Source organism: Condylura cristata, unplaced genomic scaffold (genome assembly GCF_000260355.1).
Source record: "Condylura cristata isolate star-nosed mole 26May11 unplaced genomic scaffold, ConCri1.0 scaffold00021, whole genome shotgun sequence".
In the NCBI taxonomy this organism is placed as follows: Eukaryota; Metazoa; Chordata; class Mammalia; order Eulipotyphla; family Talpidae; genus Condylura; species Condylura cristata.
In genome coordinates, this window is record NW_004567122.1 from 1,565,611 (window position 1) to 1,577,798 (window position 12,188).

The window sequence follows — 12,188 nt, forward strand, 5'->3', positions numbered from 1 at the left end:
GAAGGGGGCGCCACGAGAGATCGGGGGTCCTTGCAGACAGGCGGCGGGGTCGGGGCCGCCCGGCGCTCGCTGGGGTGGGCAGGGCGCCCCAGGAGCGGCGGGGCCGTGGCTGCAAATACGTAGCACCCCAGGCCCGTCGCTCGCCATTTCCAGTCGCCCCTGGAGCTCCCGGCTGGCTGCAGGCCCCGCGCCTCTCCAGCCCCTCCCAGGGGCGCCCCCAGGCCCGTCGGGAGACTGGCCTCTTGCTGGCAGTGCCCGCCGCCCTGGCGCGGGGCCCCTTGTCCTGGCCGCCTGAGCGCTTTCCGGGGTCCTAGGAGGCGTCAGGCAGGGGCGGTGGGGGCGCCTCTGAGATGTGGGTGGGGCCTCGGGGCGCGGGGGGCCTCGGGCGTGGTGCCCTCGCCTTGCTGGTCTGTATTGGGTGCCCGGAGCGGGACCCTGGAGCCACAGCTTCTCTCGGGGCTCGGGCCACGGCCTTTTCCTTAGCGGGCCGCTCACGTGAAGGCTTCAGCCTGTGCACCACCGAGCGCCTGTGAGAGGTGACGGTTGGTTGGTTGGTTGGTTCCTTGACGTTTCCGCCGGCTGCGCCCAGCCTGGCTGTCCCTGTAATCTCATCTGTTCCAGGCCCTGGTATCTGTCCCCAACCGCTTCCCTTACTGGCCCAGAAATGCCACTGCCAGAAATGGAATATAAGAGCAGCAGGAAGGAACCCCCAAGCCGAAGACCTCCACTTGCTCGTTTGCATTTGAAAACGGTGGTCTCGGTCTCAAAACACAGACTGGTTTCAATGGGGGAAAGACAAACCCTCAGACAAGCTGCTGTGTGAGGGCTGGCCAAACCCCCCCCCCCCCCGGGGGTAAGGTCAGGCTCGGCCAGTCCCACTGAGGGCGATTCTCCGGGCAGTACAAAAGGGGGCGCTCGAGGTTCTTGATAAGCCGGGTCGCCGCAGTGGGCACAGACCCTTCACGTGGAGCTTGGGGAGTTTCTTCTGCCCCAGCCAGGTAGACTTTGCCCTGTACGCGCCACAGGCGAACACGAGGCGTCTGCCGGCGCACGGTAACCGCTGCGGAGTCCCCATTGTCGCGGGCCTGCCCTCCTCGGAGCCCGCTCTCTCTCGCGGGAACGCCCAGCCCGCCGGCGGCTCCTCCCTCCGCTCTGAGCTTCCCCTCTGACATTTCCCTCTCACGACTCAGCCCGGTCAGTACTGCTTTGGCAGGTAGGAGCTGCGGGACCGTGCGCCACGCTGAGGAAGCCCCAGCGGGCAGGCTCCCGCCAGGCCGGGCCTTCAGACCGCGGAAACCTCCCTGGACGCGCCCACACGGCTGCAGAATTCCTGGCCCCTGCCCCGGCCGTCACCCCCGCGGGGCCACCCCGCAGCGGCCCCCGGTGTCCCGCTCAGGCTTCCTCGGGGGGGGGGGGCGCTGCCCCCAGCACTGAGCGAGGGACAGGCCCTGGCGGGGCGCGTGGCCCTCGGGGGGCAGCCTGGCCCCGTCCCGCCTCCAGCCCCTGCCACAGCCGCTTTCTGGGTTTTGCTTCTGGCGCTGGCTCTTGTTTCCTCGTGTGGCCGCGAGTGAAATCACCCCGCGCCGGCCTTCCTCCTCCTGCGTGCCGTGGGGCAGGCCTCCCGCGCCCCCGTGTTGCCACAGACGGGCCGTGCTCCGTGCTGTCCACACGCTTTTCCTGCCCTGCCCTCTGCCTTGTAACGAGGGCCTCCTGCGGGAGACGCCTGGGGCTGGACAGGCCGGGCCGGAGGCCCCTTTCCCCGGCCTCGCTGCGCTCCGTCCTCTCCTGTCGGGGTGGGGCTGTGGTTCTGCTTCGCCTCTCGGGGAGTGAGTGACGGTGAGCCTTTCCCGTGCGCTGGCCCTGCGCGTGTCCTCTCGGGAGCAGCGCCTGTTTGCTCTTCCCGCCCGCTGTGGGTTGGGTTCCTCATTCTCTCTGTGCATCTCGGGTCTTGGCCCGTCGGTGTATGGCATTGTCTCCCCTCAGGAAGTTGCCGGTTCTGTGCACCAGCTTCTCGCTGCAAGCAGTCCCTTGTTTATTCCTGCTCGTGTGTCATGTTGTTGGAGTGGAGTCGCAAGTCGGAGTCGGCTGTGCAAGCAGGGTCAGCCCACTAGCGGAAAAGCAAGGGTTTCCCGGCCAAAGCTTGGCTGCATGTCGTCCTGTCAAAACTGACAAGTGACTATTCTCATTTCACGTTCGGACTTCTTAAGCCGAAGTAATGAGGAAGAAAGCTCATGCCTGGCATGTGGTCGAGGCTCTCCGGAACGGTGGCTCCAGGGGATGCCATGTAGGAAGATCAGTTATGGTTCATGCAGCTCTCGATGTAGAATGCACAGTCCCCCTTGTTAGGAATTGAGGGATTACTTGCAGTGGCATGTTCCCGACTTGTTTTGTTCTGCTGACTTCTCTGTCCCTGTTACCTTCTGGTGAAGTGCTTCGTAAGTGCTGACGAGATGATCTGGGTTCCTCGCGCCCATCGTGGGGAGATGACGTCCGATTCGTTCCACTGACCGTGATGTTGTGTGTGTGCTTCGGAGGGTGTGAAGACGGCGGGAGGGAGGCGATGTGGGACGCTCAGTGTCCGGGGTGTCAGCTGCTGTCAGCGCCAGCAGAGCACCCTCGCCGGTGGTGTGCTCACTTCCTGTTTCCACTCGCTTGTCACCGAGCTGTGTTCATGAACCGGGGGGAGCCTACACCCTTGGTAGCGTCCCTGTACACCTTCAGGATCGTGGGCGTGTCGGTCCTCTCACAGCAGGGGAGACCCGCTGAACTGACTGCTTCATGCACTCGTGTGGTTTCTTTGCTGGCTCGATGACGGTCCTGAAGGACAGGTCTGACTGGAGCTATGACGTCACTACACTGCAGCTTAGCCGAAAACTAGAGCACACTGAGTTGACTGCCGTGGCAGAAGAGTTCGCCTGTGGCACCCTCACCCCACGGGTGCGCGGACACCCCAGCATCGCGCCCCCAGGTGACGTGGGACCCAGCCGTGTCCCTGCAGAACCCACGCGTGCCGCGCTCCACTCGGACCCTGTGCTGCGCTCCTATCTTAAGTCTTTAGAGTCTGTAAAAGTTACTGTAGCATAAAAATATACGACCAAGTATAAAACATGCCTAGCAGACGCACTCTGCAGTGTGTGGTGAAAGATACACGCAGCATAAAAGTACACTGCAGGAGCTGAGTCTGCAAAAGCGATTCCACATAAAACCACCAATGCAGACTCAGAAGTACGTGCGCTCCGTCGGAAAGGCGACGCTTCTCTCTGTGCTTCCCTCCAAGCACCGGCCCCAGTAGTAGCAAGAGGTTGGGGGGCAGGCATGTTTTCCTTGTTGGGCGCTGCTTACGTGGGTAAGTCGTTTCCTTGGTATTGTGAAGCTCTGATGGTGTTACGTGCACTTTTTTAGCTGTGAACTTCTCTGCAACAAGAACTTGGTGAAATTGTGTTGTAAAGGCAACTGAAATTCGTTTTCTTCTGTGTGGTGACAGCGCCGTAATTTCGTGCAGTCACGTGGACACACAGAAATCCGTGGCCCTGTAATGCTGGCTCTAGCCATGAACGTGGTCTCTGATTTCTCAGGAGAACGTGTGCCTGCCAGGGGCTGGACCCAGAGACCTGCGGCGCGTCCTTTTCATTTGGTTGTTCGTGGAGCATGTACTACAATGGATGTAAGTTTGCCAGAAGCAAGATCCCAAGAAAATTTAAGCTGCTTGGGGATGACCCAAAAGAGGTTTGTTTACTTCCTGATGTCTAATCTCTATATTTTTCATGGAGAATTGATGAGCACAGATGACGGGAACAGTGTGGCACACGCCGCTAAGCTCTCACTGACAGGATTTCATCTCAGGGGGGAAGCCACCACATTGTCAGCGGACTGTAGACAGCCTAGAGCTATATGAAAAGGCAGCGTAATGACCACGCCATACCCAAGTCAAAACTTGGCACAACTTAACTCTTCACACCTGTGGCCTCTCCTGTGTACTCTCAGTCACCCCAGAGTTTTGAAGGGCTGGCTCGTCAGCCTTAGTCCTAAACAAACACTTCCCTTCCAGACACTCACCTTTTGAACCTGATTGTAGAGAGCGTGTCCGTGGCTACTACGTTCAGAAAAGACCATCTGTAGCCACGCTGCATGAGCGCTGACGGTGTGAAGTTAGTATGGCAAGTGGATTCAGTGATGGAAACATCTGTATTTTAGTGTAAAAGTGTAATAGGGACAAATGAACCTTCGTTTCTCATTTAAGTCGCTGGTTTTTGTCTTTGCCGTAACATTATCACAAGCTATTTTTCACATTTTAAATGCCACTGAAATACGCACATTTATAGTAGTGACGTGTCCCTCTGAAGGGAAATTTTTGATTACTTGTGATCGTAAATCCAGTGTAACGGACTTCCACTGTCCCTGAAAATTTACTAATAAAGTGCAGAGGTTCTCGAAAACATCATGAAAAACTGTCATGGGATCGTATGTTCAGTAGTAAACGAAGAGTGTGCCAGAGGCCCTCTTTCCACAGAAAACACGCGAAGCCCCCTAGTGAGAAGCAGCCGTCCTGCGTGCCCTTTGCCGCCTGGCTCTGCCAGGCCGGAGCGCCCTGCTCTGCGCGGGCCACACGCACCCCGGCTCTGCGGGCCGCGCTGTCTCCCCAGATGCTAGAGGGGCGCCGCACAGAGTGAGAGCTCACCGGAGTGTGAGAGCAGCCACGGGCTGCGCACTGTCCCTTTGCCGAAGGGTGTGGCCTGGAAGGCCGTGTTTGAGGGGAGCAGGGCGGAACACCCTTCTCGCTTCCCGTCCCCTGACAGACTTCTCCGCATCAGAGGGATCGCTCTTGTAGTTCGGGCTCCTCCCTCTGCCGGCCCAGCCAGCAGCAGCTCGCTCTTTGGAGAGGTGATCCAAACTGCTGACGATCAGCAGTGGACACTTGAAGCCAGACAAGGGCCGTCACAGCTCGTCATCCTTGTTGGCCAGCAGAGAGGCAGGCAGAGACGTGGCTCCTTTTGGGCCACACGACTGTCCTGCACCTTCCCCTCGGCGCAGCTTTATAACATGCCACACACCTGCCCGCAGCACAGAAAACACGGAAGAGCGAGCTAGGTGTCCCAATAGCACACTCAGAAAGCAAGTCATGTGTTGGCAATACTTTTCACTTGCACATAATCATGTTTTTTTTAAGATGCTGTAGTTGGAGTCGTTGAATCGGGCACTATATATTGTGATCTGGAGCCAAGGTGCAGGGAGGAAAAAATCTGATAGCCTCGCTCTTAAGGAGAGGATGGTTTAGAATTTAATATGTAGAATTGTTCATTTTACACAGGAGGAGAAACTGGAGGCTCATTTACAAAACCTGTCCACTCTTATGGCGCCGACATACAAGAAACTTGCGCCTGACGCCTATAATAACCAGGTAAGTTTCGAGAGTGACCGTGACTGAATAGTAGCCGACGGCGGCCTTCTCCCCACTCCCAGAAGTAGTTCAGAAGCAGCCGCGGCTTTCTTCACTGATTACTATAGCCACTGCCGTGTTCGTGATCAGCTGTCTGGGGATCACAGAGTCCAGAATAGCAAGTTTTCAGTCCTTCTATGTATAAAGATGAGATCCTTAAGGCTCACAAGCTGTTCCATTTACTAACCTAATTCTAATGGATAATTTTGTCCCTGGAAGCAGATTTTGTCACCCAAACTGTAGGTTCTAAGCCCCAGCTTTGTCGCCAGGAGTTTGTTTACACAGCATTATGGGTCTGCTGATATGCTCGTGTCCGGATGTGTCTGCTTTTGCTAGATCCTCCTACTTTACTTTGGTCCTGGCTTTACGAACCAAGCAAAACCACTTTTTCCTTGTGTGTTTGAGGCTACACCCATCAAGTACTTTAGAAGTAGTCATCACAGAGGCAAGAGACTACAAAATCTTCCCGGTTTCTATGACGCCAACAACGAAAGCACGAAAGGAAAACCCCTCAGACATGCACACGCGCGCGGCCTCAGAGGTGTCTAAGGAAGTCCCGCTGCAGAGCAGATGGTGGATGAAACACCACTTCCTGCGTAGGGCAGGAACGAGTTTCTGAGCCAAAACAGTAGAGAAATGAGGTCACAGATGACTTTGGGGGTCATACAAAGATCTCTTACCTTTCTCCCACAGGTCAGAGGTTATCCCTGGGGTATTTTCATTGTGTGTTGGGGGTGGGGGAGAGTGGAAGAATTTAATTTGTTAACGTAGCCTGCTGGGTGACCGGTGACCTTTTCAAAAAGTAACTCAGATGAGTGACAGTAAGTCAAAGGAAGCGGAAGATACCAGTCACGGGGCCAGGGGTGTGGTGCCCCTCAGCCGGGAGGAGCCAGTAGTGGTGATGGAGCAGGAGCGGGAGACTCACAGAATGTGGTTAAGTGGTTGGATTTGAGGTCGAGCAGAAGAGAACAGGGGGAGGTGAGGAAAAGAAGTTGAGGCATGTGAGGGGGAAGGGCGAAAAGTTTGATTTCAACAAGCTGAGCTTGACACTGCTTGTAGTGTTATTCAGTGGAAAATCAGGAGAAAAATCCAGATTGTAACTGTAGACTCAGAATTCTCAAAACGCAGCCAGTAAATCCACACCGGAAGTGAATACAGTGCTAAGTACTGTAATAATAGTGGGACTCACGTGTGTCAGGGGACAGCAACCAGACAGAAGTTGGAAAGGCAAGAGGAGTAAATGGTTCTGTAAAAGGAACAGACCCTAGCTAGAGTCACCAAGAAGAAAAGAGAAAGCTGTATCAGAGGACCTGGAGTGAGAGGAGAGATTATAGCAAACATCTCAACCTAACGGATCATAAGCGAATACTAGGAGTATCTGTCTTTATGCCAGTAAATTGAGTAGCTTGAATGCATTCTTATCATGCAACCTTCCCTGTTCAGTTGAGGAGGAAACAGAAAACAGGCCAGTTCCAGAGAAGGCACCTTAATCAAAACAAAGCCCAGTCGTTTCACTCATGAGTTCTCTCAAACTCCACAAATGAACCAATACCTGTCCTTCTCAGACGCTTCCAGAAATTGAAGGAGGGTTTCCTCTCAACACATTGATGCCAAAAGAGACAGCAATATCACAAACAAAGAAAACTATCAACCGATATCCCCACTGAACACAGACGCAAAACTCTCCACCAGAATCTCAGCAGCCCGCACCCAGTGACACATCCGCAGCATCACACACCTGACCGAGTGGGATTTCCTCGGGGACGCGAAGGCGGCTCGACACAGGCATCCGAGCCCGGGCAGCCACCAGGGCAAGAAGCAGCCAGAAGTGGCCCTGTCGGCCATCAGACGGCAGCGTCAGCCCCAGCTCTGTAATGCCTCTGGCCAAAGTGGGAGCGAAGGTGCAGGATACTAAAGACCTCGCGTGACAGAGACCCAGTAAGAACATGCTCGGCGGAGGGCAGCGACAAGCGTCCACTTGCACCACTGCTGTTCATCACAGTGCCGGAGCCCCAGCACGGACGACTGGGGAAGACGGGGAGAAGAGGACCCCGAGTTGGCCACTGCTTGTGGGACGTAACGGCCGGGCACTGTCCCTCAGTCAGATGGCAAGTGGCACGTCCTGGCACAGTCATCTGGTTCAGATTGAGGCAGCAGTGTCATTTACAGTCACTTCAAACAGAATCAGGGCCCCAGAAACAGTAGTGAAGGGGGGGAACCAGCCCTGTGCCAGGAAAGTCTTAAGAGGGCTCTTAAAAGACACGAGCCGTAAGGCGGCAACCTCGTCATGGACTGGCTTATAAATTGCCACTGTCAAGATGGCCATGGTGCCCAGGGCGAGACACACGTCGTTGTGAGCCACGTCCGCGTTGCAGTGGTGTTTCGAGCAGACGGGGGAGGCGCGGGGGGCGCGCACACAACTCTGAGCACGCCGGGCCCCGGGCCCGGGCCCACGGCGGCGGCTGCTGAAAGGGCACAGGCCGCAGACGGACGCTCAGAGCCCAGGAACGACCCCACCGAGGAGACAGCTACCCCTGGCGCAGGGCGGGTCTCTCCGGCAAGTGGTGCCCGCGGCCTGGAGAGCCCTTGCCAGAGAAGGAAACTAGGTCACCGTCTCAAAAGACTTGGACCAAAGAGCTGGAACCACAGATGCACACGAAGAAAACAGGCCAAACGCTAGCGTTGGCTTCAGCGATTCTTCGGGGACAGTGTTTGGGCGCTTTGTGGAGAAACTGCCCGCACACCCTGCACACGTGTGCCAGGGCTGATACTCAGGATCTACAGGGAACTCTCACACGCAACAGGAAGACGGCCTGTCCGGGCAACGGGCACAGCAGCCACACCGACGCCTCTCGCAAGGGGACGCAGGTGGCTGCAGGCGCGGGCAGAGGCGACCCCTGCGAGGATGGACCCCGCGCAGGGGACAGCCCGGGGCAGACAGGCCGGAAGCAGCAAGTGCTGGCGCGTGGAGACGCCCACACCCGCAGGGGCGCGCTGCCCAGCCCCGAGGAGCCGGCCTGCAGGTTTCTCAAAGGACCGATGACCCAGCGCTCCACTCCTAGTTGACTATGAAAATAAAAGGAAAAAGGAATTGAAAGGGCTCTGTGCTCGCCTGTGCTCACTGCAGCACTGTTCACGGTAGTCACGCCAGGGAAGCCTCCCGGGGCCAGAGGCGCGGGTGACAGGGCGGTGTGTCTGCAGTGGAGTGCTGCTCAGCGGCGGGAGAGCACAGAGGAGCTAGAGGGGTTACGCTGAGCGGCGAAAGCGACGGCAGAGAGAAGCAGCGGCGGCTTCACCCATGCGGGAACAAGCACACCAGCCCCACGCGGGAGGGGCGGCGGGGCTCTCGGGCTTCGGTGGGACAGTTGCTGGTGCCGGGCCGTGTGGTGTGCTACCAGGCCCGAGGAGCCGTGAGTCTGACTCCCCGCTCACCTTCGCTGTTGCAGACCGAAGTTACCTCAAAGAAATGAAGTAGCGGGGGGATTCTCATCAGTATCACTGGAAAATAATCAGCAGGGTCATTCTGGGTGAGAAACATCACAGTAAATTTTAAGAAGATGAATTCAGCCTATGTTGCTAGAGCTGAGGCTCGCCCCTTCCCGCCGGATGCATCCTTGCTCAGGTGCTGTTGGTCAGACGACCGGCGGGGAAAGGGATAGACCAGCTTCTTTGGCTTGTGGTTACGGACCCTCAGACACACCTCATCTTCTAAGTATTCATATTTGACCACATCGCATGAGTCTGTTAGCATTTCTCAGTCGGGAGTTGCCAGATTTTGAAGCCACTAAAAACACCAGAGGAGTCTGCATCATTCCGTAGCACTGGGTCACCGCATGAATGGCCGCAGAGCGGGCACTAGCCAGTGGGCGTCGCGTGGCCACCGAGGTCGGAGGCGAAGCTTAGATGGCTGCCACCATGCCTGAGCGAGAGGTGGTGTGTACATGAAGTCACAGGCCCTGTCTGCCGTGACCACAGGGGTCACAGCGTGGCGCGGAGACGTGCCAAGCAGCAGCCGTCCACCTTCCCGTCTGTGGGAGACCGAGCTGCTGGACGCCGCCCTGAAGCCTGCCACTCGATCTGTCACCTTCTCCGAGCGACCTCAGAAGGTTCTTCCTTGCTCTGCTTGATTTCACAGCTCAGCTCCCTGGGTCCACGGATAACAGCAAAGTCTTGCTCCATTTAAGTATTCTCCCTTCACGGCGGTTCAGCACACACGTGTTCTGCGGTTGCCTCCCTGTTCAGCTTGCGGCCTGAAGAGCAGGTGCGGATCTCAAAATGCTGCGCTGCCCCCACGGGAAGGACACCGTAGACCAGACGCTCCAGAGTGCCCTCTGCACAGCGGGGGTCGTTTCTCCCCCTGCCATCCGCTAACGGCCACTGATCGCACCGGCCGAGCCTCGGTGTGCCTGACGCCACCCAGTGAATGGACTTTATGTTGAATCCACCCGAATCTGAACAGCACTCCGTGCCCATGGCCACCAGCAGAGCGCCAGGCCATCAGCCAACCATGTTTACACGGTCTTACAACGGTCTCCCAGACGTTGGAGATGAACTTCCAGGAACCGCTCACAGGCCGTTTCCCGTGTCAGAGTACGGCCAGGGACGCATGGAGCAGGGTTTGCACAGGACACGCTGATGTAGGCAGTGTGATCGCGGGAGAAAGGGGACCAAAATATTTCCATAATGGACAGCATGCTTTTCACATGGTTCAGAACTCAGCAAGCCCCACCCAGCGTGGGGGCGGGGTCACATGAGGAAATGTGGAAAGTGAGTGAAGACCATCTGTGCGACACAGTGGTAACAGATACGGACAGGAAACGTGGTTCAGAGAAGTGCAAAATTGATACGTGAAAGATGTTTCACCTCTGAGGGAAAAAACCAGTAACCTGAAGATCTACAACCTACAAGCCACGGTGAGTGGGCAGTTTTTCAGAGCTGAGCTAATTCAGCATCAGCGGGTGAACACTTCAGAAATGTTAAAACCCACCAGGAGAAAAGAAAAGTGAAAACATCCCAAGTGGGAAGTCTGAGAAAAGGGTGTTTCTCTTATGTTAAACAGTTCTTTAAAAGGTCATTTGCTACGTGACTGTATGAACAGCGCACTTGCAGGCTTGTCACCTGAAAAAGCACAGAAAGTGGTGGGTTGGAAATGGCTTGTCGTAAGGCCCAGGTGCAAGTGGAAGCCAGCGGCCGCTTACGAGAGTATAGAGTTTAGTGCACCGGTAAAGAGAGAAGAAAACCAACCAGAAGAGACGTTTAACAGAATACTGAGTAAAAGGTAACTGTGAAACAAGTAGCACTGGGGTCTTACCTGTAGTCCATTGAAACGATCTTAACTCTAGAAAAAGGAGGCTTAAGACACTGAATGATACAATGATACTGAGTGATTGTGAAATTAAAAGGAGCATCAAGAAAGATACTTTAAGTCTGAATACCCAGATCAGTTCCAAGGCAGGACGGAGAAGGACGTGCTGGCTGATGCATTAATAGCAGACAAAGTCGATCTCTTCGCAAGGAGGGTGGCGTGAAGAGGCCGGCAGCAGTTAGGCAGTTTGCTCAGAAAACACGCCTAAGTTTGTTAGCATCTACTAATGGAGCCTCCAACGAAACGAAAGCGAGCGGCCCTGAGCAAAAGTAGAAGACCCACAGTCCGGCTTCAATACCGTCTTCCAGCACCTGGCAGAACGAGACAGCAGCTGCGGGAGGAGACAGGGGAGCAGCACCGTCGCGTCCCTGACACACGCAGAACTCCCCGCTCAGCCACAGAGCGACGTCCTTTCAGGGGTCAGGGTGACTTGCCGAAACATACGGGGGTCAGAGAAAGAGGACTCGCAGATTGAAAGGCCTCGCAAGTATGTATTCTGATCACAACGAGCCCAAAAAACCTAGCAGGCTACCCACAGAACTCCTCAGTGCCTGGAAACCGAGCAACGTTTTCTAAATAAGTAAGAGTCGAAAAAGATCGCAAAGCACGCTGGAAAGCGTTTCCAACTAACATGGATACATGACATTGGAGGGCTCCTGGTGCCAGCCCGGGACAGAGCAGACGGCCGTCCAGTGTTCCTGATACCACGTGAGATCCAGCAGTGTATAAACCGAGACATAAGCCTCGTGGGCTTGCACTGCCGCGACCCTGCTTCCTTGGTGTCATCTCAAAGAACGCCACGTGCACACAGTGACTTTCTCCGCCTGCAAAGAACACGGGTGAGGAACTCTGGAGCCAGGAGCATGGCTGACGGAGGACTGGGACGGGGAGAGGAGCGCGGGGCTGGGGACTCGGCTGTCTTGTTTGCGCACGACGCACTTGTCTACACAGCGGCTCCCGCAGAGCCTGCCGAGGCTCGAAGAACTGACCGTCTGGCAAAGTACTGTGGCGATTGTGTTTCTGATGAGCAGTAAACAAAGCCTAGAGTGAACACAGTAGCCAGTAAAGTAGCGTGAAAAAACGGGAACTCCTAGGCAGACGTCTGACGACCTCAAGACACGCGCCAACGAGACCCCGGAACCCAGCAGACTGGTCAGAGGACCAGGCCCCGCATCCATGGGGCGCGACCACAGACGTGGAGACCGGCCCGCCCCAGTGGCAGACTCAGTACAGCAGCGTCACAGCCTCAGCAGGTGTTAGACGACATGGACGGGGTGACCCTGAACATGGAGAAGCGCACAGGGCCTGGGGCGCCGTAGCCTAACGAGCACGGTTCCAAGGCCCCTGCGCGTCCTCGCGCCGCGGCCGGCCACGAGCAGCTGCCGC

General features: G+C 56.3%; 1 protein-coding gene across 1 annotated transcript in view; it reads left to right on the plus strand.

The window, feature by feature from the left end:
- The window catches only part of TET2 (tet methylcytosine dioxygenase 2), a 24,349-nt gene that overhangs the window by 6,940 nt on the left and 5,221 nt on the right, over window positions 1–12,188 (plus strand). The window contains exons 6-7 of the mRNA XM_012727728.1: window positions 3,576–3,726; window positions 5,309–5,398. Of these exons, the coding sequence (XP_012583182.1) occupies window positions 3,576–3,726; window positions 5,309–5,398 (241 nt within the window). The remainder of the gene's footprint in view (window positions 1–3,575; window positions 3,727–5,308; window positions 5,399–12,188) is intronic.